General features: G+C 22.8%; 6 protein-coding genes across 6 annotated transcripts; 2 read left to right on the top strand and 4 right to left on the bottom strand. All coding sequences in view use genetic code 6, as the record gives it.

Annotated features, from left to right (window-relative positions):
* Positions 1 to 646: 646 nt before the first annotated feature.
* On the bottom strand, positions 647 to 6,897 carry TTHERM_00322850 (transmembrane protein, putative). Its single transcript, XM_001012986.2, has 5 exons — positions 4,306 to 6,897; positions 3,422 to 4,120; positions 2,498 to 3,304; positions 1,035 to 2,204; positions 647 to 982 (listed from the first exon to the last, which is right to left on the bottom strand). Exons 1-5 carry the CDS (start codon positions 6,820 to 6,822, stop codon positions 926 to 928), a joined length of 5,250 nt encoding a protein of 1,749 aa, XP_001012986.2. The 5' UTR covers positions 6,823 to 6,897; the 3' UTR covers positions 647 to 925.
* A 1,049-nt stretch (positions 6,898 to 7,946) lies between these two features.
* TTHERM_00322840 (transmembrane protein, putative) lies at positions 7,947 to 11,036 on the top strand (the record flags this gene model as incomplete). Its single annotated transcript, XM_001012985.2, has 3 exons — positions 7,947 to 9,946; positions 10,037 to 10,105; positions 10,181 to 11,036. 3 exons carry the CDS (start codon positions 7,947 to 7,949, stop codon positions 11,034 to 11,036), a joined length of 2,925 nt encoding a protein of 974 aa, XP_001012985.2.
* Positions 11,037 to 11,873: 837 nt separating this feature from the next.
* TTHERM_000322839 (transmembrane protein, putative) lies at positions 11,874 to 16,073 on the top strand (the record flags this gene model as incomplete). The annotated part of the gene is made up of 14 exons (XM_012796856.1): positions 11,874 to 11,893; positions 11,952 to 12,117; positions 12,191 to 12,508; positions 12,912 to 13,302; positions 13,364 to 13,501; positions 13,833 to 14,119; positions 14,195 to 14,334; positions 14,395 to 14,455; positions 14,511 to 14,586; positions 14,646 to 14,950; positions 15,003 to 15,069; positions 15,132 to 15,431; positions 15,485 to 15,796; positions 15,847 to 16,073. 14 exons carry the CDS (start codon positions 11,874 to 11,876, stop codon positions 16,071 to 16,073), a joined length of 2,808 nt encoding a protein of 935 aa, XP_012652310.1.
* Positions 16,074 to 17,101: 1,028 nt separating this feature from the next.
* On the bottom strand, positions 17,102 to 19,056 carry TTHERM_00322830 (hypothetical protein; the record flags this gene model as incomplete). The annotated part of the gene is made up of 2 exons (XM_001012984.3): positions 17,102 to 18,801; positions 18,861 to 19,056. 2 exons carry the CDS (start codon positions 19,054 to 19,056, stop codon positions 17,102 to 17,104), a joined length of 1,896 nt encoding a protein of 631 aa, XP_001012984.2.
* A 1,719-nt stretch (positions 19,057 to 20,775) lies between these two features.
* On the bottom strand, positions 20,776 to 20,967 carry TTHERM_000322829 (hypothetical protein; the record flags this gene model as incomplete). Its single annotated transcript, XM_012796855.1, has 1 exon — positions 20,776 to 20,967. One exon carries the CDS (start codon positions 20,965 to 20,967, stop codon positions 20,776 to 20,778), a length of 192 nt encoding a protein of 63 aa, XP_012652309.1.
* A 1,136-nt stretch (positions 20,968 to 22,103) lies between these two features.
* On the bottom strand, positions 22,104 to 24,891 carry TTHERM_00322800 (F-box only protein, putative; the record flags this gene model as incomplete). Its single annotated transcript, XM_001012981.3, has 11 exons — positions 22,104 to 22,229; positions 22,288 to 22,403; positions 22,464 to 22,740; positions 22,794 to 22,989; positions 23,235 to 23,449; positions 23,538 to 23,698; positions 23,769 to 23,881; positions 23,947 to 24,153; positions 24,267 to 24,419; positions 24,490 to 24,598; positions 24,783 to 24,891. 11 exons carry the CDS (start codon positions 24,889 to 24,891, stop codon positions 22,104 to 22,106), a joined length of 1,782 nt encoding a protein of 593 aa, XP_001012981.3.
* Between the last annotated feature and the right edge of the window lie 429 nt (positions 24,892 to 25,320).

The raw sequence follows: 25,320 nt of genomic DNA, 5'->3' as shown, positions 1-25,320 counted from the left end.
ATTTAAGAAAAACTAAAAATACTTTCAAACTTAAAAAAACAAAATTATACAGAAAAAAAATTCTCGCAATTTTTCACAGATTTATAATAAAAATCTTTTTTTTCAAGTAGTATTGTTTCTTTTTTAAAAATGTTAATATTATTATACTTACTGGCTAAGAAGAATTACCATTAAATTTATAATTTTTAATTTTTATATAATGTCAAAATTGTAATTTTTCATTCTTTTATGTTTATTAATAACTTTTGTTTTAAGATTAGAAGACTTACAAAAAATAGAATTTTTATTAATTTGATTGATTTTTTACCTGATAAATGACTCAGAATTTAAAAAATGTAATAAACCCAGCAACCTAAAAATAAATGCTCTAAAATCATTGCGAGAAACCTGTTAAAATCTATTCGAGCAAGAGTATGCTTATGCATAATAAATTGAAGTTTCGTTACTCATAAATTTGTTATATAAAATTTATATTATTATTAATTACAACTCATAATTTACAAGGAACTAGCTAGTATTATTAACTAAATTATATAAATAGTACAAACTATATTATCAAAATATTAATTCATTAATTTATATAATAGCACAAATAAATATTATAGATATCACAACATGATATCAAATAATAATGCAAATTAATTTAGGCTAGTTTATGTCTTTTTCGATATTTTAAAGATATTAGGAAAATACTAAAAAATTAAACATCATTTTCATTATATTTAAATCTTCCTTTTATATTCTATTCAATTTTAATTTATAAAATTAGTTTTGGACGCATAAAATTTTTACTTTTTTGCATTTATTAATAATAGCTCAATTAATTAATTCATCCTAAAAATAGATAACATATAGTGATTGTTATTTAAAAGAAATAATATACTTTATAGAAAAATATCGCAATTATTATTTTATAAAATCATATTCAATTATATGACTCTTCTTTTCTTATATTTTCACCAAAATATGGGATTATCTAGGCCTATTTTTATGTTTTTTGTTTGAGTGGTATTAATTAAAAAAATAAATTTTACATAAGACTTATCAAAGGAGAATCTCTTTTAAATTTCGAATGTTGAGCTGCTGGATTCTAAATCATCATCTTTTTTGACTGTTTTATTCAAATTATAAGATAATATAGAAGAATTATTTATTTCTTCTGTTTTTTATAGCTTCACTTCAGAAAAATAATTGCTTTAGGGAATCTTCAATTAAATTGTTTTTAAAATAATATTTGACTGTTGCTCATCTTATATTTGATTTTCACTATTTGGTGGCTCTATTTTTTCTTATGATTGCAAAAAAATTGATTGCTTTTGATAAGCCACACTTTTTTAAAGATTTTTAGATTAATTTGCTTCTTTTAGCTTTTTCGATTTTTATTTTATCTATGAAGGTGCGTGAGCCTCTTGCTTATTTAACACTACTTATAAAGAGTATTGATAAGTAACATATTTGTCAGAATTCAAAATTTATATTAGGTATTCACCAACATTTAGTTTCTAAGGCTCGCCTTAAAGGATTATGTAATTCTCATTTATCTGATACCTAAGCCAATTTCTTATATTTTATGCTGAATGGAAATTCTGTCCTATTTTCTTGTAATTGAAGAATAAAATTGATTTTATTTTACTACAAATTTAATAGAAAATGCCATTTTCTTTTTGGTCCTACTCAGAATCCTTTAAAAAAATTTTGATATCTTTTATTTAATTCTGGCTCAAATGAATAACACTCCCATGTGAAGATTTGAACCTCTTTGGTTTATAATTCTGTCCAAAACCATAAAATTCAGATAATATGGCGCTTTTAAGAAGCTAAAAATTATAGAAAGATCCAGACTCATTTTATATTAATAATTTTAGCCCTTATTCATTATATTTTTTATATATTTAACTTATCTGAGAGATCAACGCTTCTTCATTGAGTTTTATTTCAGGCATCAAAAAAACATTACTAGGCAAATAATTTAAGTTGCTTTGTGTTTTATTATGCATCAGCTATTATGAAGGTTAAGTTAGTGTTAAATTTGTTTGATTATTAAGTGATAGGTTTTATACCTTTGTGATATCCTCCAATTACTATTTACTTTGATTATTTTATGTGAGCTTTAAGTCTTTAGTTAGCTGTCTAATTTAAAATAAGTTGCTTTTCAATGAATGTTACTTATACTGTTCTTTCTCACTTTGTATTTCTATCAATTACTATTTTCATTATTTTTATTTATTTATTAAGGATTTCAACAAACTTAATAACACAGAAGGATTTTTAAAAATAAAATTTTAAGCTAACTTTTAAATGATAAAAATAATTTTCTAATCAATGTAATTCCTCATATAAAAAGATATTTAGTTTTCAATTAATTTTTAAAAAAATTAATTATGTTAATGGATTTAAAAGCTTTAGTTTAGATTTTGGAGCTAATATCATTAATATATGAAGAATTACAGTAATTATTTAAAATTTAACATAATACTTATAGAAAAAAAATATTTACTTAATACCAATTTAGAGCATTCTAAGTCTTTTGTTTGAGAGTTTTTTTTAGAATTAAAAAAATTTCTAATGTTTGTTTGTCTGTTTCTAAAATTCTCAACGTGAATACACTTTTAATTGCTTAGTATAAACGACTATTAGTTTAATTAAACTCAGAGCTATTTAATTTCTGGAATTTAGAAATATTTTAGTTATAAATATTTACTAAATCTAAAATTATTTTATTCATGTTTGGTAAACCCTAGTCATCTATATATTACTAAAGAAATAGCATTTCTGATTATTTGACATTATTAAGTTAAAGACTGTTGCTTCTTTTAGGAGATTTTTAAATTTAGCTTTTTATCTGTTAAAAATAGCTTAGATTTTTCTTGTTTTTTTAGATATAATCTTATTTTAGTAAATAAATAAGTTTAGTAGATATAGCATGAAAATCCTTCATCAAATATATCTTTTTAAAGTAGTGATTTTTGTAATAAATTTTCTCTAATTTCCTTTAAAATTAAGAAGGAAAGAATCTATGGTGAATTTTCTATCGAATGCAGTAAAAAAATATAATAAAGAAAATTATGATTAGTAAATATCCCACATAGAGTAGTATTATAGTTAAAGGTATCTAACAAAATGTAACAACAAGAGTTTATGTATTATTTTCGAATTCATCTGTTGCAATTACTTGTAAACTAAATGATTTTTATAAGTCTGATAAGCTTCCTTTACCAGTTAAATATAAATTTTATCCATTATTTTCAAAAGAAATCCAATCTGAGCTTGTCAAATTCCTCCACATTCCATCAGATATTAATACCTATTTAAAAGTTTTAATTAAGATATTTATTTTATGAAAGCAAGACACAAATAATGCACATTTTTTTAAGGCTTTTTAAAAAATAAGATGAAATCTTAACTTCATAATAAAATTTACTTGATATTTTATCTGAAGAAATGCTTCAGACTTGAAAGAATTCTAGTTTATATTAATTGAAAATGTCTACTCTACGAATAATCCTCCTGGATATTATTGTTCATATTATTCTTGAATACTTAATAGAGATAAAAGAGGAGCTTTTTACTTAAATTAAGGTATTTCTGATAAATATACAGTTTTTTACAAATCTGCATTTATTTCATCTCTAACAAAAAATTAAATCATCGCTCTCTCTTGAATATATTTGGGTATATAAATGTATATTTAATCTTTTAAAATGTTGTTTACAGAAGTAACTATTCCTCGTAAATCAAGCTGTAAATTTTAGTTTTTTAAATCAGAAAGTATTCCATTAAATGTTTAAGGTATAAATTAAGGTCTATTTTGCTATTTAAGTTAAGAAGGATCTTCAAATACCAAACTTATTTATACCATAACTTAAGAAGAATAGGTTTCAATAATCCCCTGAGCATTTGTAAAGTTTAAATTCAGAGACTATAAAATTCTTATAAATATTGGATAGTAAAAAGTTGATCTGTCTACAGTGAGTTTAACATAATCATAAATTCTAGAAAGATTATCATTTGAAGGCACATCATTATTGGTATAAATTTATTACCAATCAATCTTAAATCTTATCAATGGGTCATAAGTACTGCTCAAAAATCCATCCTAGCTCAAAATACCTTATTGAATCTATTTTATCAAAATTTATTTATTAAAAAAAATCCTTTTTTTATTTGAAATTTTCAATTGTCGAAATAATGAATTAGTAGATAAAAAAAAATATCATTCAAATTTATAAGTTAAAAAATATTTTAGTAAAAGAAAAAAAAAATTGAATTAAATATTAAAGAAAAAATAAATTAAAAAAGGCTTACAAAGTAGTCATAAAGATTACTTGAGTGTTCTTTTGTTATATTAAACTGCGGAGATATAAATTAGTTTGAAAAAATTTGTAGATATATGTCCAAAAGAAGAATGCAAAAACCTTAATAGGAGCTAATATATGTGTATTAAGGAACCATATTAATGGTTTATGTAAATGGTTAGAAAGTAATCCAACTTGGTATTTATTTGGTTTAGTATTAATCATATTGAAGTAAAGATTTATACTAAATGCCTTAGAAATAGTATAAAGGAACTATTGTAAAAGAAACACTCTCACCGATCTTGGCAACAATTTAATTATTAACTTTTTAGGATGATATAAATGGATTGAAGATGTCAATTAGATTTTCAGATGATTGTTTATCTTTAGATCGAATCATTTAAGCGTGTAAATTTATAGGGGAATTTGTTTAGCAAATTCTAAATCCATTTGTTACAGTAATAGCCAAGAAACTGTTTTAAAGATCAGTTACTGAAGCAAAACTACCAGAAGGAATAAATTACATTTCTTGTATTTTTATTATTTAATACTGGTTGGAAATATCCATTACTGATATTGATCCTCTGTCATGGTGACTCACAATCAGAATATTTAAATTCCCATCAGGCTGAAAGACTCTTCCTGCCCATCCTAACACAGAATTTGTACTAACCAATTAAATTTATCTAGTCTTATCAGAACTATCTAAGACAGTAACTCCAGAAACACCATCAGCCACATAAAAAATTCCATTATTTCTTTTATCGTATATGACAGACTCTGCACCATAGAGTTCCACAAAGTTAATAATTTATATTTTTTTCCCTGTATTTTTTCCGCCTTCAGGATAATCAAATTTAAAATAATAAACTCCTCTATTTCTCAAAGCAGAGCAACCATATAAAAAATTTTCATCCATAGCAATACCTTCAAGTGACCTTGATTCCGTTGGAGGAAGTTGCACAGAATCAATGACAAAAGTATTTTAAATATCAGTTAAATCAATAAATCCAAATGATTTTTCATCAACAAAGGCTAAAATATTTTCGTCAGAATTTGAAACAAAAGAATCTGTATCAGGGTTTGCAGAGTAAATTTTTGAAAGTATAAAAGTAGGTGAAGAATAGCTTAAAGTTGTATTATAAAATGCTATTCCTTTTTCAGATTAGCCAATGAGTAAAATTTTTCTCTTAGCGAGATATAAACTGCAATCATAAGAAGCATTCTCTCTTTTATCTTTAAAAGTTAATTGAGGCATCAACGGAATAGTCATGTCATGTATCTGAAAGCCTGTAAATCCTGCTGTTACAACTAAGTACTTGTTTTCTATATATATAATACTCCATGGCCACATTTCCTTAAAGCTGTTTACCAATATACACTAATCTAAGTTAAAAATGTTTATTACAGTTTAGGAAGTATTCGGAGTAGTTTTCTCATATATCTTCAAAGAAATTCCCTCAGAAAATACAATATATCTATCATTTATTCCAGCAGTTTGAATGAAAGTAGAAAATCCAAATGAATTAACATTGATTAAAAACTATGGACTCATTTTAAATTGTGTATTTGAAATGTCATATATTAAGAATCCATTTGAGCGTATTGTAAGAAACAAGTAATTCTCATCTGTAGAAACAAACATAGAATTAATCACATAGCTGCTTTGTATATTGAATATACCTTAGACAAATTATTTTTCATCCATCGTTTAAAATTATGTTTTATTTTAGAATAGCAAGCTTAAATCTGTAATTTGCAAAAAATAATAAAATGAAAGTGAATAAAGTATTTTTTGATTCTAAAAGAAGTAAGTTTACACTGACTCACTTCCTACCTGATCAAGTTTACGAAACAGAACAGGTCTTTAAATATCGCTAATGTCGAATATCAATATGTTTGAATAGTAATTACTCAAAAGTACATATTGATCTTCAATTAGTGTAATCCAATAAGTAAAATCATGAGTAACGCTTACAAAAGCTATCTCTTAAATATTTAATTTATTGCTCACATCCAATATAATCAAGTAGCCAAAGCAGCCAATGTATAAATATTTTTGGTTGCTATCAACATATAAACTATTAAAAGCAAAACTAGTATTTTAGTAAATATTTACATTGATTAAATATTAGTGATAATTATCAATGTTTGATGATGAAGCGGGAATATATTTTTAAATAATCATTTAATGATCTTAAGTGATGAAGTAAAGGAAGCTACCTCTCGATATTGCCTATTAAACTGTATGATTGTAAATGGCAAATAATTAGCAATTTTAACTCAAATCAAATAAGGCTAGACTTTCTTAGAGAAAAACAGATACTAGAACTTATGGATAATCTTCTATTACTGTAGTAGAATATATATATCGGCCGTATTGCTAAGTATTTATATCAATAATAGGTAGTGGATTATATATGACTTAGTTAGCAAAGACATTTTTTAAGTTAAGAATAATAAAAAACAAGACACAGACTATTTATTAGTAAATCATATTAGTCTTTAGGTTGTCTATATAAATCATAATTATGTTTGCTTTTATTTATTAATACTTCTCTTTAGTGGGCTAATTAGAGAAAATACCACAGTACTAGTAAATTTTAGTAAAGTAATATTAATATTATGTTTTATTAAATATCCCATAACAAAGAATTATTTTAATCTGTAATATATCACTTTTTATTCATTAGAACCTCCTTTCCTTTTAATAATAGTTAGAGATCTATCTTTTTTTTTATATATCTATCACAATATCAAGTACTCAATATTTTCACAAACATATTTTATTTTAATTTTGATTATCATTACAGTTAAACATTTTTACTCATTTAGAATAACAAAATTAAATAAAATAAATATTTTTGTTAGATTTTATTTCTTTTAGCTTGATAAAATTTTAATTTAAATGATTTCTTCAAATTTATATTTAAATAATATTTTAAATAAATTCTTGAAATGATGATAATAATAAAACCTTAATCAATATAAGTAAATCTTTCTATAAAAATAACAAAAAATTAAAATTGATTAATAAAAATTGAAAAAACTTAATTAAAATAATTATTTTATTTCTTAAAGTTTGAAGACTTTTTATTTAAGATTTAAAAACTAATTAAATTATTATTTTTAATAAAGTCTAAAAAAAGAGAAACTATTTTATTAAAGTCTTATTATCCAGTATAAATCTTTTTATTAAAAATAACAAAAAATAAAAATCAATTTTTGAAAAAATGTATAACTAATTATTAATAGAAGATTTATTTAATTATAATAATTTGTTCATATAGAATATCCTATCCAAATAAATTCAAAAGAATTTACTAAAAATATAACACACATATTTATTGTGCTCATAATGATTAATTTTAGAGTTCAATAAATATCATATTCTTTATTTTAAAATTTATCATCCTCAAATCAAATATCGAATTAATTTTATGGTTAAAACTGGTTGACAAGTTGTTTTTTTTTTACATTTTAATTAATTTAACATGTAATTAATAATTAGATTAGGCTGTAAATATTGTATGTTAATTAATTTATATGAGTTAATTAAGACTGATTGTTTTATTAGATTTCTAAATATTAAATTAATTAGTATTATTGTGGAAAAGTTTGTAATATTATATAAAAGGGAGTTCATATTCAATGATTAGTGGGTACACCAATAACAACAAGAGCTTATAATAAAACCCATCTTAGAATTAAAGCGCTAGCTCTTCCTATATGATGATATCAAAGTTGTAAAGCAAAGAGCTAGGTATAGATGACTATAATTTAAAATAAAATTATGGCTAAACTCCAAATGACATTAATTTTACAAATGAATTTAATGCAAGGAATTAATAGTATAAAAATAAAAAGCAACAATTATTTAATTAAATGAATGGGATTAATAGTAAAATTTAAGACGAAGATCAAAGTAGTTAAGTCTTGTCTTAGAGATAGCCTTCTTATGAAGAGAGGTAATCTGTAAAATCTATTAATACGCCTTAAGGAAATTAGAATGCTGTTAATAGTGAAATATCCATAAAACGAAGGCAAAGAAGAGATAATAGCTAAGATAGTACTAAGTAAAATTCTGCTCTAAAAATTCTTGGTGAGTTTAAAAAGGATTCGGACATAGAACACAAATTAAACTCTAGTAAATTTAAAAATGGAAATAGTGATCAAGCCAACCAATTTAGCACTTTTGGTTAAGACTCTTCGATACATGAATATTCCAATTAGTAGATTTCTGAGCAGATAAAAATTAGAAGTTCAACAAAGAAACCTTCAATAGGTTTCAGGCTATAAAATCCTGAAATTGATAATGAAGATGGATCTCCAAAAGACTAATTAAGAAAAGAAAAAAAAATAATGTTTGCTGAAGAAGACAATTATCATTTCTTTGATGTTATAGAAACTGATGCTGATTTCTTGTAGGAATTCTAATTAATTTAATAAACAGCATTTAATTAAGCTAAGTAGAAGTATTAGGAAGAAGAAGGTTTGCTAAAATCAATATTAAAAAAAAGAAATAAAATATAAAGGCTTAAAAAGCAGAATTCAAAGTCACTCACTGATATCGCTGATAGAGGTTCTTTAAATTTCAATCCTCTTGATAGATAGATTCAAGCATCTCTCTTGTTAAGAAAAAGATAAGATTTTGCGTTAGGTGCTAACAGTAGTTTTTTCGGCCAGTAACATGCTAATTAGGTTTAAATAAATAAACAATAAAAAAAGGGAAAGAGAGATTCTGGTTCAATATAATTTGCTAGTTTGAAGAAAGCCTATGAAAAAGATAATTATATCAAGCGTCTTTCATCAGTTTCTCTTTAAAAAGTGGAGAGATTTCATTAATTTTTAAGCAAGCAGCACAATGAAAGAAAGAAAAATTAGAGGATTTTCTATTTTTTCTATAATTTGATTGTTGATTTTATTTGTTTGAATTTAATCGAACTAGAAACTCTTGATAAGACATTGATACATTTTTATTCAGCTATTTTAAAATATTTTCGTCTTTTTTCAAATACTACTTTAATTGGAACTCTATTTTTTTTTTACAGCTTTGCTAGTGTAGATATAGCTTATTAAATTAAGTGGCCATTTACATATTCAAGTAATAATTACAAAGATAACTCTGAATTTCTAACTTCTCAAAGTATTTTTACTTCTTATATTGGATTAATACTCTTAACTTTATTGACAATTCAAGTATTTTTTAAAGGAGAATTTGTCTATTCCTCCTTATTTGTTGAAAAATAAGCTACAAAGTTGATTTTCAACTCAATAAAATGGAATACTTTTTGTAAAAATAGAATCAGTTACTTGTTTAAAAAGTATAAAGTTTATGATAAAATAATAGAAGAAAATGACCATTTTGAGGGTCATTATCCGTATGAAACCTTGGCATTTATACTTTTAGTTGAAATTTTTCTAGTTGCTTTTGATTTAGGAGCTCTTTTCTTCCTGTTATATGATCAAAGACTAATTGACTAACTCTAAGATTTTAATTATATATCTGAATGCAGCCTTTTAGCTCATATAATTATTGGAGTTCTACTTGTGATTTTGGTTGAAATAAATCATTTGATAATTAAATAAACATATGTCTATGTTACCAAAATAACATTTTCTAATGCTGAAAAGTTTATGATGCAGGTTATGTACTTTAATACATTTTTGATATATTTTTTATTCTAGTACAGATATATTTCAGTGTTTAATAGCAGCATAAATTTTAGTTTTCTCAATAGAATATAATAACAAACTCCAGTTGCAAATTAGATTTTATCTCAAATTGGGTTTGTTATAGCACTATCAGTGTTATTCTTTTTATATTTAATAGTCAAGTGCTTAACATTAACAAACTAAGAAAAGTTTTCTAACTTAAAATAAAGATTGTAAGCTAGCAATAAAATTTTTGATACTGCAAATACTAACATAAACGAAGAATAAAAAAAACAGACCTAACAGGAAGATAAAGAAGCTAAAGAGGTGAGCAATGCTTCAAAAGACGAAGTAGAAAAAAATAAAATAAAAAATTCTTAAGTAACTCCTGAAACTCATTATTCTCCTTCAAAAATCAATACTTCTTCGGAAGATTAATAAAAGATTAGCTTTTACAATAACAAATAATTCAAACTTTTATCTTTAAATGATCCAAGCCAGAAGAAAAATTCACCTTTAATTATTAAATCTGCATATTATCTTAGCCATTTACTATTCATATCTATGATGAACAGCTCTATTTTGAATTGTATTTTCACTTATCCTCTACTTCTTCCTCTAGGTTGTATATTAAACTTCTTTCTTATGATATCTCTTTATCAGGTAAATAAATATATAGATCCTTCAGGTTGCTTAAGCTTTTTAACAAACAGAGAATTTAAATAAATGATAAATCAAGTCATCTTTACATCTGTATCTGTTTCAATCATTCAAAATTTTATTATTGGAAACAGTGATTAGTAGAATTCTGACATTAAAATATAAGAAAGTTTGTTTTATTAAGGGCTAAGCTATTTATATGACATAAAGTTCATTAACTAATTCATAGCATTAATTTCTCTCCCATATATTCTTATTGCTGTACTTCTTTATTTAACTACCACTCTTTATATGCAGAATAAATCCCATAAACATGAATTCACAATTTACAAAAAGCATCTAGAAAAATCAAAAGAACCTTTAACTTCTTAAGCAAATTTATCTGTTTCTAAATTAGATCTAAAAAAAATGTTTAATTTTCTATGATATTTGCTTTATAAAACCAATAACGAGAAAATTTTAAATATTATATCTTGCCGCATATTCATTTTGCTCTTATATTACCTTTTGCTCCTTTTTAACTATCTCTTTTGTTTAAATGGTATTAAAAATCTTTTTAAAAATCTTAATAACAATTTATTATTTTTTAATTTCAAAAAATTTTACCTTAGAAATATATCTAAAAATAGGTATTAATTATTAAATAAATATTTCTGTTTTGGTATATTATTTAAAAACTAAAAATTATAAAATTTACTGTGATAGACATTAAATTTCAATCACTATTGTTAAAGAGTTATAGAACCTAACTCATTTATAAAAATTATTAATATTTTAAAGTTTTCGTAGACAAAGTTATTTTAGTTCTAAATTTTTAACAGAAAATTAAATTTTAACCACAATTAATGCATGGATTAGATTTAATATTAGCAAGATATTTAAATAAAAGAATTATCCTTTTTAACTAACTGCTTAAAGCTCTACAGTAATTTAATATTTATATTATTTTTCAGTATTTTATTTGTTTATTTGTTTGCTTATTTGCTTTGAATATTTGTAAATACAATAAGAAAATGAGTAATTATAACTTTATATTATAAAAATTGACTCTCAAAGTAGAACGAACGAATATTACTTGACTAAACTCGTCTAATATGAAATCAAAATTTTGGTTAGGAATAAATAACTAACTCTTACTAGTTTAAATATTATTTATTAAATTTGTTTTATTATCATAAATTAAAAGTTTAGAAAGGTAAAAATCAATCAATCAAGCAAACAAACAAACAATTAAAAGTTAATAAAAAAATAGAAAAGACATAAATGGCAAACCCAATTTAAGGGTAAGTTGTTTTCGGAATCATTAATGCTTTTTCAACAACTAAAATTAATAATAAATAGAAATGATCTTAATATTGAGTTGCAAAATACTTTAAATGATGAAAAAAAATTAGATAGCAATAACATGATGGCAAATACTTAGAGAAATAATGTCAGCTAAATTGACTCAGAAGTTAAATTTTTAGATAAGGTTCCTGTAGATATTAGTCTAGCAGAAAAGCATGGAGTAATTATTTACTTATCACTTTTACTTTAGATTGAATACATTGTATTTATTTGTTTTTACATTTTGTAAAAAGAAAGCTAAAAAAGTAGCTAAGCCTGTTTAAGATTGTAAAGAATTTTGTTAATGCTGTGGTTATCCAGTTGATAACCAAGAGATAAGTATGTTTTGTGATAATGAAGAGCTATCATTTTTAGGGCCTGGTATACCTCTTTATTTTGGCTTTATAAAAGCTTCTTTAATATTTCTAACTATAACTGCTTTGATCTACACTATTTATGGAATGATTCTTAATCACTTAGGTAGTTACTGCTTTGTTCCTATAAAAGGTTTTACTCTCCCACCAGGAGCATGCTTTAAAAATTTGTTCAATGAATATTCTTTAGTTAACAGGGTATAAATTTGATAGAATTATTTTTTTATTAAAATTAATTTGAGTTAAATAAATAGTTTTTTCATCTTCATATTCATGAAAAATGATTAATTGTTTAATTGATTTATTGATTTCTACTGCTTTCTTTCTACAAATGATCATAAAAATTTGTTTAAGCGAATAATCAAGTTTTTATGAGGATTGCTTAATAAGGAAATTTGAATTAAAAAATAATAAACGTAGAAAAATAGATTGACAAATAATTAAGAAAACAAAAACAATATTTTTTATCTTATAAGTTGTAGAAGTTAGAAATTGGAAAATAAGATTTTCTCGAATTTAATTTTTAAGATTTATTGTTAAGAAGCTCAATAAATTTTAGTTTTCATTCATTCATTTATTTCTTTTTGAATTAAAAAAATAGATGGACGATAAGGATGCAGTTAGACATTAAAACTGGGTTAACTTGGTTTCAGTAGTAGTGCTTGTGATAGCATTACATTTGTACAGAAGATAAATGAGAGCAGTTGAAGATTACTTAGACTTTGATTTAATCAGTCCTAGTGATTTCACTGTTTAATTATCTGGGTTACCTCCAAATTTCCAAGAGCCTGACATTAGAAAACTTTTAAATGATTGGTGGGATAACTAGTCTTAGCAAACTAAAGATTCTATAGGTCAGTTTGTAATTGAAAAAGTCAGCATAGCTTATGATGTTAAAGATTATTTACAAAAGAGTAGCGAGAAAAACAAAATTAATCTATAAATAAGAAAAAATGAATATTATTATAAAATTAATAAAAAATATCCCCCAAGTAAAATCTAATTATCAAATTTACTTTTTCTTTAGTATTTATTAATTTTAATAAAAATAAGAATAACCAGCTACTGAGGAGCTAAAGGCTAAAAGGAGAGAAATTGAAGATTAAATTTCTGCTTTAGAAAAAGAAGTTTTTGATGGAAATTACAATAAAACTACTCCACACGCTTTTATCACTTTCAATAACAGAAAAGGCAATTATTTCTTTTAATTAAAAATTTAACTGAAAGAATTGCAAATTTACTTAAGTTTAATTTTCATCAATAATTTCAATCTTTTTATCAAGATGAATTTAAATTTCTATTATTGTAAATATCCTTATATTTTCACCCACTACTCCCCTAAATTGAACACACATAAATAAAATTATTTTTTTAATGGTCCTCAAAAAAGGACCTAAAAAACAAGGGATCATTAGCAATCATTTACAGTATATTAAGTGCTTTTTTAAAGAATTTTTTAACAAGGATTTTAAATTCATAACAATTATAATTTTATTTAAATATTGTTTTTTTATAAAATTAGTGATGGATTATGTTACTGAAAGTCAACATATTTCTTTTTTACAAAGATTTTGGCTTAGAGTTAAAGTGTGCTTTGGAAGTGAAATTTATGAAATTTTTAATGTTTCTCGTGAAGGTAAAACATATATAATCAATGTTCATAGAGCACCTGAACCAACTGATATAAACTGGGAGAATTGCAGTGCTTCAAGCTTTTAATAGTTCAGCAGAAGACTTTTCACGTGGATTTGTACTTTAATAATTCTATGTTTCTGCTTTGTATTGATATACTTGATAAATAAATGGCAAGTAAATTTATTTATTTTAAGAAAAAAATTAATCGATATTTCAATTAATTTTATAAAATTAAACAAATTTATTTAGTATAATGTCAACTAAGACAATAAAAGAAATACTAATGATACTTTCGTTAAAGCTCAGCTCATTTTACTCTCACTATTTTCATCTTTAGCAATTGTTATCATTAACTCAATGTTGGTTATCATCTTAAAGTTATTGTCTTTGTAATATATTTGTTAAATTTAAACAAATATTAATTAAAATTAATTAATTATAATAAATAGCATTGAACTATAACCTACAGTAACAGATACAAATATCAGTGTTTCAGAAAAGCTAATTATTGTAAGCTACTTTTGCTATCAAATTCACTTTTTAAAAATTATAAATGTCTAAATAGGGTCAATTTTGTAATTCAGCTTTGATTACTTTAGTTGTTAACTTCACCATAGATGTTGACTCATTTTGGGGAAGCAGTAATAAATTAATAATAAATAATTAGCTTATCCTATTAAATATTTTTTTTTATATAAAGGTGGTATTACAAACGATTTTACTCTTATTGCTTTATCAAATTGTGTTGTGCCTCCACTCTTAAATATATTTAATCCATATTACTTCTTGCGTCTTTGCAAGAGAAGATAGATTAGAAATGATAAAAATGGATACTATAGTCAAGGGGAAGCTCACTAGCAATTTGAGGGCGGTCCTGTAGAGATGTATATTAAATATGCTGCAGCTATAAAAACCTTATTAATTATAGGTTTTTATACTCCTTTATCACCTTATTTACCTATGTTGGGAATGATCACATTATTTTTTAGTTACTTAACAGATAAGGTTAGAATAAATTTGTTTATTTCATAAATTGAAAATTATTCTATTTTTATAGTATGTTTTAATCAATCGTTGTGCAAGACCAAATTCACTAGGAAGCGATTTAAATAAGGATATGATTGGTAATTAATTAATTTAGTATGAAATTTAATTAAAATAAATTTTTTTTTATATAAAAAATTAGAATTTGCTGAATACTTTCCGCTGAGTATAGCAATAGGTAATTTAGTATGGATGAGAAAACTAGAAATTAATGATCAACAGTCACTCATTTTACAACTAGTAGCGATTGGAATAAGCGCTTTAAATTTTATAATTCCATCTTCGAAATTAAACAAGATGATATTTAAAATAGAAGAACTGGATGATACTTAACGCACTGGAGATTATTAGAAATAGCAATATAATTTCGCAAACGATTACGATCGCTGCAATCCTATAACAAAAGAAAAAGCAATTAAATCCTTCTTTTAAGAATTGAAATGTAAATAAAAAATAAAATTGATTTTTTTTAAATGTATCTTTTATTAAAATTAGAAAGGGATGCTGGAAAAGCATAATAGTTAAAATAATAGATGATTTATGAAAATCCAGAAAATAAATAGTATTTAAAATCTGTCTTCCCTTAATCGCAATTTTATTAGCCAGCTTAAAATAGCAACAACACTTCTGGATATGTTTAACAAAATCCTTAAATGTATTCCTAAAATACAGGATTTATACCTACCTAATTGTTAGGAATTCCTCAAGGAAATTAATATGGAGCTGTAAATTAATATCAATAACCTTAGCATGATCATTTACCTCAAGTAGCTAATCCAATGTTAGGAGGAGTAAATACTCAGCCATGTAAATTATTTAAAATTTATTTTTTTTAATAAGTTTAATATAATAAACAGTTAATGTAGTTGGAGCTATTCCTCCATATTCACAAGTAAATTAAAATTATTCTCCTCATTAAGCTTATTAGTAGTAATAGTAATAAATCAATGCTCTCACAGGATATCAATATCCAAACTAAGTACCTTTTTAAAATAACATGTTTGGAGCATAGCCATAGTAGTAGCCTGGATATAATTATTATGATAATACAAACATGGTTCCTCATCAAAATAGATTTGCTTGAGCAGTGAGTTAATTAGTTGGATGTTATGACTAGTTTTTAAATAAATTTAAAACATATTTTGAATGATAAAATAAAATAAATATAACTTTTGTAATTTAATATTCGCCTTATAAATATGTATTTAATTATATATTTTAAAATACTTTTGATGCTTTAATCATTGTGAAATTTATAAACGATATTTTAATTAAAATATTAAACAATTCTCTATTAATTAAAATTAAGTTTTTTTGAATATTTTACAATTTCAAATTTATTTGTAAAGTAAGTTTTAAATTTAAACAATTCATAAAAATTTAATTTAAGCAATTCCCTTTTTAAATAAACAATTATTTTATTATTAGCCAAATATTTGATATTTTTTTATATCCATCTAAAAAATGAATTAAATTGTTTAAACAAAGAAACAAGTAATAAAATAAATTGCAAAAAAATAAAAAAATTTCATAATAAATAAATAAATATTTAACTCATCTTTATTTAACAATTCCAAATATTTTTTTTAAAGTTGAATCTATTTTTAGAGTTAAATTTTTAATATTCTTATTATCTCTACATTTATCTTGCTTAACCATACTTACTTATTGGTTAAATTTTATGTAAATTTTAAATAATTTTCAAATCTATGAATGACGAAAAATTGTTCAAAAAAAATAATTGGTAAAATAAAATAAAATACAATCAAGTCATTTAAGTATTTATAATGCAAAAAAAATTTAAAAATATATTATGTAATTCAGATAGATTTTTCTTTTTTGTTTCAAATTTTAAACAAAAAAATCCTTAAAAGGCTTTAAATACTTTTCAAAGAAGTTTGAAGAAAGCCTAATTTTTGAATATGAGGGAGGAAATGAATTTATGAAAAAAATATTAATTAATTAATTAATTAATTAAGCTTAAATTGTTTGAGTTTATCAATAAAAAAAGAAATGAAATAGAAAGTTTATATAAACTTTAAATATATGCATAATTTATATATACTAATGCTTTTTAACTTAAAGATAATTTTTTAGTTAATGTTGTTAATGTCAATTTAAGATAAGAGTGATTTCATTATAGAATTCTCCTTTCTCCATAGATCCAGGATAGGTTTCTTTTTATTAGATAGATTATATTTTGTATGCTACACAAGGATATGTTATATATTCCTTCTCTTATTTAAAAAATGATTCTGGACTTACATATTTAGGTCTAATATCAAACTAAGCACTACCCATTTTATGTTCATACACAAATATGCACTCTTTAGTGCCACTAAAATTATTCAATTTTAAAAATCTCTTGGCAATTTCAATATCTTCTGTAAATGAAGAGAAAGAAGGTAAGCATATTAATTCGTTAGGTTTAATTAATTAATCATAATTTTCATCAGGAATTGAAGAGCCTCTATACATTTTTTTAGGTTATCCTTTTTAAATTGATTCTGGAAAAGAACTATCATCGAATTTAAAGATCGCTGTTTAAAATAGCTCAATTAGAGGCATCATTACAAGTATAAGGGCTTCATTTAAAGTATTTAAAGTAGTATTTATAAGTTTATAAAAAGGAATCTTTTCTAAGGAGTATAGATAAATCATTTATTAAGCAATTTTCTGTTCATTGTTTGGATATTTACTATATATTTTTTTAATTTCATCTAAAACCTCATCAAATTTCATAGCATCAGGTTAGAAATTAATTTTATATTTTTTGATCGTATTGTATGCTTCATTAAACATTTTTGAATAGTCAAAATTTTATGGACTATAATAAGAAAGAGGATTTGTTGGTGGAGTTATGTGCATTCTCGTAAGTTTGTTTTTCAGATTATTTTGAAAGAGGGCTGAAAACTCTTCTATTCCTATAACACGACAGAATTTACTTGGAGTTATTAATCCGCTTAAAACTTCAAGCATTTCATTTGTATTTGCTGTGACTCTTTTAACTAATTTAGATTCATCTGATTCAAACTTATTTTTCAAGAACTTTACACCTTAATCGCTTGTGTAGATAATAATACCTCTGATTCTGTTATCTTCTTTTTTCTGCAACCACTCATTTTTAATCCAACTGAATAATCTACCATCAGAAGAAGCATAATCATTTGCAACTTATCCACTTAAAATAAGGAAGATGGGCTATCCCTTATAGCTAGAGTAATCTTACTTAAATTTATTAACATCTGTATAAAACTTAACAACTAACGAAGTTTCATATAATTTTTGGATATGAATTAAAGTTTACTTATTATCTTTGCTATCATTAAAATCTACCCAAATAACATATCTCTGAGATTATTAATATACGTTTTTGTTAATATTTGAAAGCTTATTAGCTATCTTTATAATACTCTCCCTGATTTGCTTCATTTTTTAAGGGTCTGAGTGTCCTTAAAGACTTTGCTAACTAATAACATTGCATTCATTGACATTTTCTTAGAACTCTTTAAAAACATTTCTGTATTGCATATATAGTTTATAAAATAATTCATCACCAACGCATTTTACTTAAGCACCAATTTCTGTTAACAAAGGAGATAATTGGGAAAGTTGCTAAAATAAACCTAAAGCTTCTTTTGAGTTTTTAGACATATTTCCAAGTTCAGATAACACTTTGCTTATTTTATCTTCTACTTCTTTTTTCTAAGCATTAAGCTATATTTCACATTGTTTCTTATGCTATTCCTCTATCTTTTAATTGAATTAGGAAGCATTATTTAGGGCAACTTGGCTATCGTAGTCTGAGTATTCTACAATTATTTGGTAAATAAATAAAAATACTAAAATAAATTCATGATAAGAAAAGTACCCATAATTTAAGAGGGTATGTATGAACAAGGGTGGCTTGCTTTATTTTTTAAATTTCTTTTTGTTTTCCTTTTATTATTTTTAATCAAATTAATATGAGGTGTTTATCTAATTATTTATTATATAAATAAAACACTTTTCTATTATTTATAAGCTTTTTTTTTCCTCCTTAACTAAATCACTTTACAAAATTCCATGAGAATAGGTAATTAATGAATGAGGATGAATTAGAATATTTAGACTTGATTTATCTTTTCATATTTTCTGAATAAACACTAAGATGATTTTCTTTCTTCTCTATCAGAGATAATTATTATTTTCTTTCACTTTTTTTGTATTATTTTTAATTCAATATACTTTCATGGCTATTTAATAAGATTTTTAAATTAATAGGATATTTGCTTGTCATGCTTTCATTTTAAAATTATAATTTTAACACTTTGGATACTTAGAATTCATTCTTCTTCTCATATTTTAATGTTATTTTAATTTACTAAGATATACCATGAAAAGAAAATAAAATTATTCAAAACTTGTTAATACATACATCCATCACACAAATAAAATACTTTGATATAAATTATTATTATTATTATTTATAAATGTGTTTCTTATAATTTTAAATTCACTTTATCCAAAAAAATTTTTTTTTTAACGAAGAAGGAAAATAATTTTTATTTATTTCATTAAACTGATCAAATAAAACTACAAAAAACATTATGCTAAATAAATGTTATATCTATTTATCCTTACAAATTAGTTAATAATATTTTTTTTATTATTTTATTCTTTTCTAAAGTGACCTTAATTTATTTAATTTTCAATTGAAATAAACTTTATTAATTCAACATAAAACTTATAAAATATGATCAAAAAGCGTAGAATTTTATAAATATATTTACCAAAATATCATGTAAATCTGGGCAAAATTCTATACTTGAATTTTAAATTAGTAAATAAGAAGCTATAGTAGGTATATTGTGCTTAATAATCATAAAATGATGAATCGATTTATTAGCTAATACATAATTAGAATTAATGAATTGTTTTTTTAAGCTTTAGGATTTTTAAAAGATATAACTACTATGATAGTTTGTTACCTCATGAATTGAAATAAGTAAAAAGATATTCTTAAATTTACAAATAATAATATGACAGAAATATATTACTCAAAATATATTTATTTTAGATGAAATAAACCTTTTTTTATGAATTTATGTTTTTTACTTATTTTTAGAATTGAAGTAGAAACTTTTAAATCGCTAAAAATTTTATAAGAAATGCATTTAAATACAAAAAGAAAAATCTTAAATGAAAAAAAAAAATATTTTTAAATTAAACTAGCTATATTAAATTAATTATTATGATAATTTCTAAACAGAGGAATTAATTATCTCAAAAATAAATCTCTACTTAAAAAAAATTAAGTAAAAATTATATTTTTAATGAAACTAATGAAGAAATTTGCTAAAATAAATGATTTATTAAAGCTAAATTAAGATTTTAATATTAAAATATCAACATATTTACTTAATTTTATTTTATTTAAAAATAAATGCAGAATTATTTATTGCTTAATTTCTAATTTATACTAATAAATTTTTTATTTATAGGTATTTTATTTAATTTCACTTTATGTCAATGTGATTTTAGAAACAACTTATTCTTCTTGAATACATACTTATATTTTCATTTACAGAGAATAAAGTGATATATGAGGAACTCATAGCTGTTTAATTTTCATAAAGTAAATAAACATAGTCTAATATGAGGAAGGACTTTCTTTGTATTTTCTGAGTTTACCAGAAACAGAAATATATATTGCTTGTAAATGAAAAAATTAAATATTCAATAAATTTTAATACTTTAATTACAATTCTAATAAAAGCTACTTGTTTTTATAGTTACTATTTGTATCAACTCATATATTATATCTTTAAGAATTTTTTGTAGATGTTACTGCATAAAATATCAAGTTCTTTTTTAACTCCGTTGCCTTTTATTTCTTTCATTTTTTCTCGATTAAGCTATGCCTATTTTCTTTCCAAAGTAATTATTTTACTCATGCCTTATTTTTTAATTTGCCAACACATTCCTATACAACCCATGCTTTATCTTATCATCTAAAAATTTTAAATAAGCTCTAAATTATCTAAACAAAGGATTAAATTTCCTTAATTAATCAAATAAAAATACTTCTTTTTTTAGAATTATTCAAACATTTTCTTAAGTCTAACTAGTAAATTTATTATCTTTTTTTAAACTTGTCCAATCTATTTTGTTCTTCCTGTTTCTTTTAAGCAATATCATTACATCTAGAATCTGTAAGTGGGTCAATATCTTGGCCATTATATTATTAGCTGCCTTTTTGAAGTTAGAAAAAGAATGAATATATAAATTTAACTAAATATTTAAATTGAGATGGAATAAATTTTATTAAAGGTATAATTGTGAAAAAACTTGAGAATTATACTCCATTATCAAACTAAGCTATTATCTCTTTAACTATTCTGATTAACTAGTTATCAAAAATTATTTTAAAATATTAGACTCAAAAAAGCAAATATCAATAAGAATATTCAACACGATATAAAAGTGTGTAATTAAATTTTATTTATTTTTTTAAAAATACACACACATATATATATTTTTAGATATAAATATTGATATTATTAAATATTTTTTGAAATTTTACTAATCAATACATAAATAAGATCATATTAAAATAGATTCCAAAGAAATTTTAAGATTAAAATGTATAATAAAAATATGTTGTATTTGATTTTATTTTATTGTTCAGTTTCAAAAGTAAGTTTTTTAAATAAATTTTTGCAATATTTAATAATTTATTTTACTAATTTAAAATAAATATATGTTTTTTTTCAATTTTTACAAGATTGATGATAATTTATTCATGATTAGGAGATTTGTTTTGTTTCTATTAAATAAAAACAAATTTATTTAGGTTAATAAAGATTTATTTTATCTTTTTGGAGTTGTATGTCATTTAAAATCTTTCTTATATAAAAAAATCTTTCTTATTTGAAAGATAATGAATTATTCATTAGTCGAAAATAATAAATAAAATTTTAGTTTGATGCAAAAGAGAATAATTTTAAATAAAAGCTTATTTAGTATTTTTTTTATTACAAATTTATTAACATTTATTAAAATTAAAAATATATTGTATGAATAAACTAGGTATTTAATGATATTATTTATCAACTAATAAATTTTTAATTAATCAAAAAATATTGCAAGAAACACCTTACGGTAAACGTATATCTCCTGTTACAGAGTTATCTGATAAGATACTTTATTAAAATTCATTTTTCCTTTCTAAAACAAGCTCTATTTCATTACTTTTAATCTGTTTAAATTAATAAATAAGTTTTTAAATTTATATTTTGGTACAAAATTTATTTTACTGTGTTATCTTTTATTTTACCCCAGCTTTTATCTCTAATAAATAATCCTATACCATCATTATCAGTTATTATATTAGAAACTATATTAGGCCTACTATCTTTCATTACCATTATACCTTTTAATCAAGAAATTATAAGATCTATAATTTGATAAAATAATTGAATTGAAAGAATACCATTGCTTTTATTTTTAGAAATATCGTTAAAAGATATTTCGGGCAATGAGGTTATGCAAACAATTCCATCATTATTGTCTGATATATTATTTTCTTTTATCCAGCAATTACCACTCTCTATAATAAAAATCCCTTCACATCTTCCTCCAGAAATAATATTTTTCAAGATGCAAGTGTTGATTGCATTAATACCTCCCATGGCAATATTTGCTTTTATATTTTCCTTTATTTCATTTTATTCTATGACTGCACTACTTGATTCTACTAATAAAATTCCCTAAGTAATTATTTACTTTTGAATACTTATTTTATAAAACTAATTATTTTTACTTAAGTAAAATTTTTTTAGACCTTATTTTTAAAAATTGAAACTGTAGCCTCTTCATCTATTTTAATGCCAGCTTTTTTATTATAAGCAATAAAAGAGTTCAGTTCTATTTTTGTATAATTATTAAGTCCTTTGCAATGAATGCCATTATCACTATTCCTGCAAATACTTAAATTATTTTTTATTATTGCATCACATCTATTATGAAAATAATTATTTATTAATAAAATTTTTAAATCGAAATATTTTATTAAAATTTATTTAAAATTAGAATTTAAAAACAATTTTATTCAATATAAAAACTCATTCTTTATTCTTGAAGCTAATTAAAATTATTTCAAAAGATATTTTTATTGAAAAATAAATTTTGAATAAGTTTTATTTTTTTAATAAATAAATAAATAATTTTGGATTTGAGGTAGATAGATTAATTAATAGCTAACCTTATATTATGGAAAGTGTTAGTAAGAATGCCATCTGTGTAATTTTTATCTATTTTGTTTGAGAATATAAAGGGCTCTCCAGAAATGACTTCAACTCCTATTTAATTTTATTTGATTTCATTCTTTATGATTTAACACTTATTGGCTATTCCAATTTTAACGCCTGATCCGTTATTATTTTCTATTTTATTTCCTTCTATTAAAACTTCTCCATCCTAAATAAAATAAAAATTTCAATTTCAATATTTATGTCTTAAAATATTATAAAAATAGATAGATAGATAAATAAATAAAGTGTTTTACTTCTCCAACACAATGAATGCCCATTTTTGAGTTTTTATATATTTTACTATTTGTTATTTTGATTACATTATTTTTATTACTCCATATAGCTATTCCACCAAACAAATGCCCATATATTTTAGATTTATCTATTTTTGCATTACCTTTTCTTAAAATAACACCTATTTTATAATTATATTTTAATTATTAATTATTCTAGCTTCATATCTATTTTTAATCCTATTTATTTACCTATTGTCTCATGATTTATATTACCCTTTATTTCTACTTGGGAAAAGTCTATTTTGCCATTTTCTGTTACAATAACTGCAGGAAGTATATTACGATTATTACTTATAATAAAGCTATTTTTTTAAATGAATTATATTATGTTAGATTATTCTAATGTATTTATTATCTTTTTATGTACTTGAGTGATAACAAGCATTTTTCCATGACTAACTCTCCTCCTTCTACATATAGAATACAATTCATATCGGGTTCTATGGGAAATTTATTTACTAGTTCTAAATCAGGTTCACATTCACTATACTGTGAGATGCCATCTAACACCTTACCACCTCCAAACAAATTTAATGTAAACTCTTTTTCTTACATCAACTTTTCTATTTCTTCTCTAATTAATTTTTAAACAAAGTTGCAATTAAATATTTTCCATTTTATTTTAGGTCTTTACTTCATAAAGCCTTTCTATTATTTTAAAATTAATGCGAGTAATAAATTTATTACATATTTTCGTTTGTGCCACTATGACTTAATTTCATTGATGATATCTTGCAAGACTGTCCAGGCTATAAATTTACCCTAATAGCGGGTTTATTTTAAACAACTAAAATGATATCACCAACCTTTTCTTTAGGTTCTAGGGTAAGATCAGGTTTGCTTTTTTATAACAAATAAACATTTTATTATCCCCTTTTAACTTTGCTAAATAAAGTATTCTTTCAATTACTTTATATAAATATTATCATTATAGAGGCCAGGAGCAATTTTAATCGTGCTACCTGGTTCAGCTGCATCTATTGCTTCTTGAATTGTTTTATAAGGTCCTGATTCAGAATCTAATTAAAAAAAATGTTAGTAGTTATTCAATGCATATTCCAATTTTGAATGATATAAAAAGGAGTTAATTCTATTAATATGAAGGCTAACAAGTCAAACTTCTTCTTATGTTTAATTATTTGCTATCTATCCTTTTACTCCGCCAATTTTAATGTAATATTGAATTGCTAATTGATTAATTACCTACAATAAAATTATGGGCTGTCATTTTTTTTAAATTAGCTGAATCAAGTTTTAGTGCATTTAATATTTCCTAGTTCTTAATGGTAGTCCTAAGGTCAGAGTTATTCATTTATAAATGAGGTATTTTTACTCAAATAGTTATAAAAATTATAGATAAGCTAAATAAATTAATAAATACACAAATTATTTTAATAGAGTATATTTTAATTAATTAATTAATTGATTGATTGATTAATATCTCAGATTTATTGATTTAATTTTTAATACCTTTGTATGTTTTTTTATATGTATTAAAGTTATATATTTCTTTGCTAAAACATTTAGTTATTTATTGATTGATATGCTTGCTTGCTTATTTGCTTTCTTATTTACTGTTATAGTAACTAAAAACATTATTTATATTTTTATTAAAATATACATCTACTCATTTTAACTATTATTTTACTGTTTATTTTTTATTTTTCATTTTGCATCTTTCTGCTTAAATCGATCGATTTTTATTAAAATAATTATTTTTTTAATGTAGAATTCATTTTGA

This window comes from Tetrahymena thermophila, assembly GCF_000189635.1.
Source record: "Tetrahymena thermophila SB210 genomic scaffold scf_8254691, whole genome shotgun sequence".
Lineage (NCBI taxonomy): Eukaryota > Ciliophora > Oligohymenophorea > Hymenostomatida > Tetrahymenidae > Tetrahymena > Tetrahymena thermophila.
The sequence above is the reverse complement of the archived record's forward strand: the minus strand, read 5'-3'. Positions and strand labels throughout refer to the sequence as shown.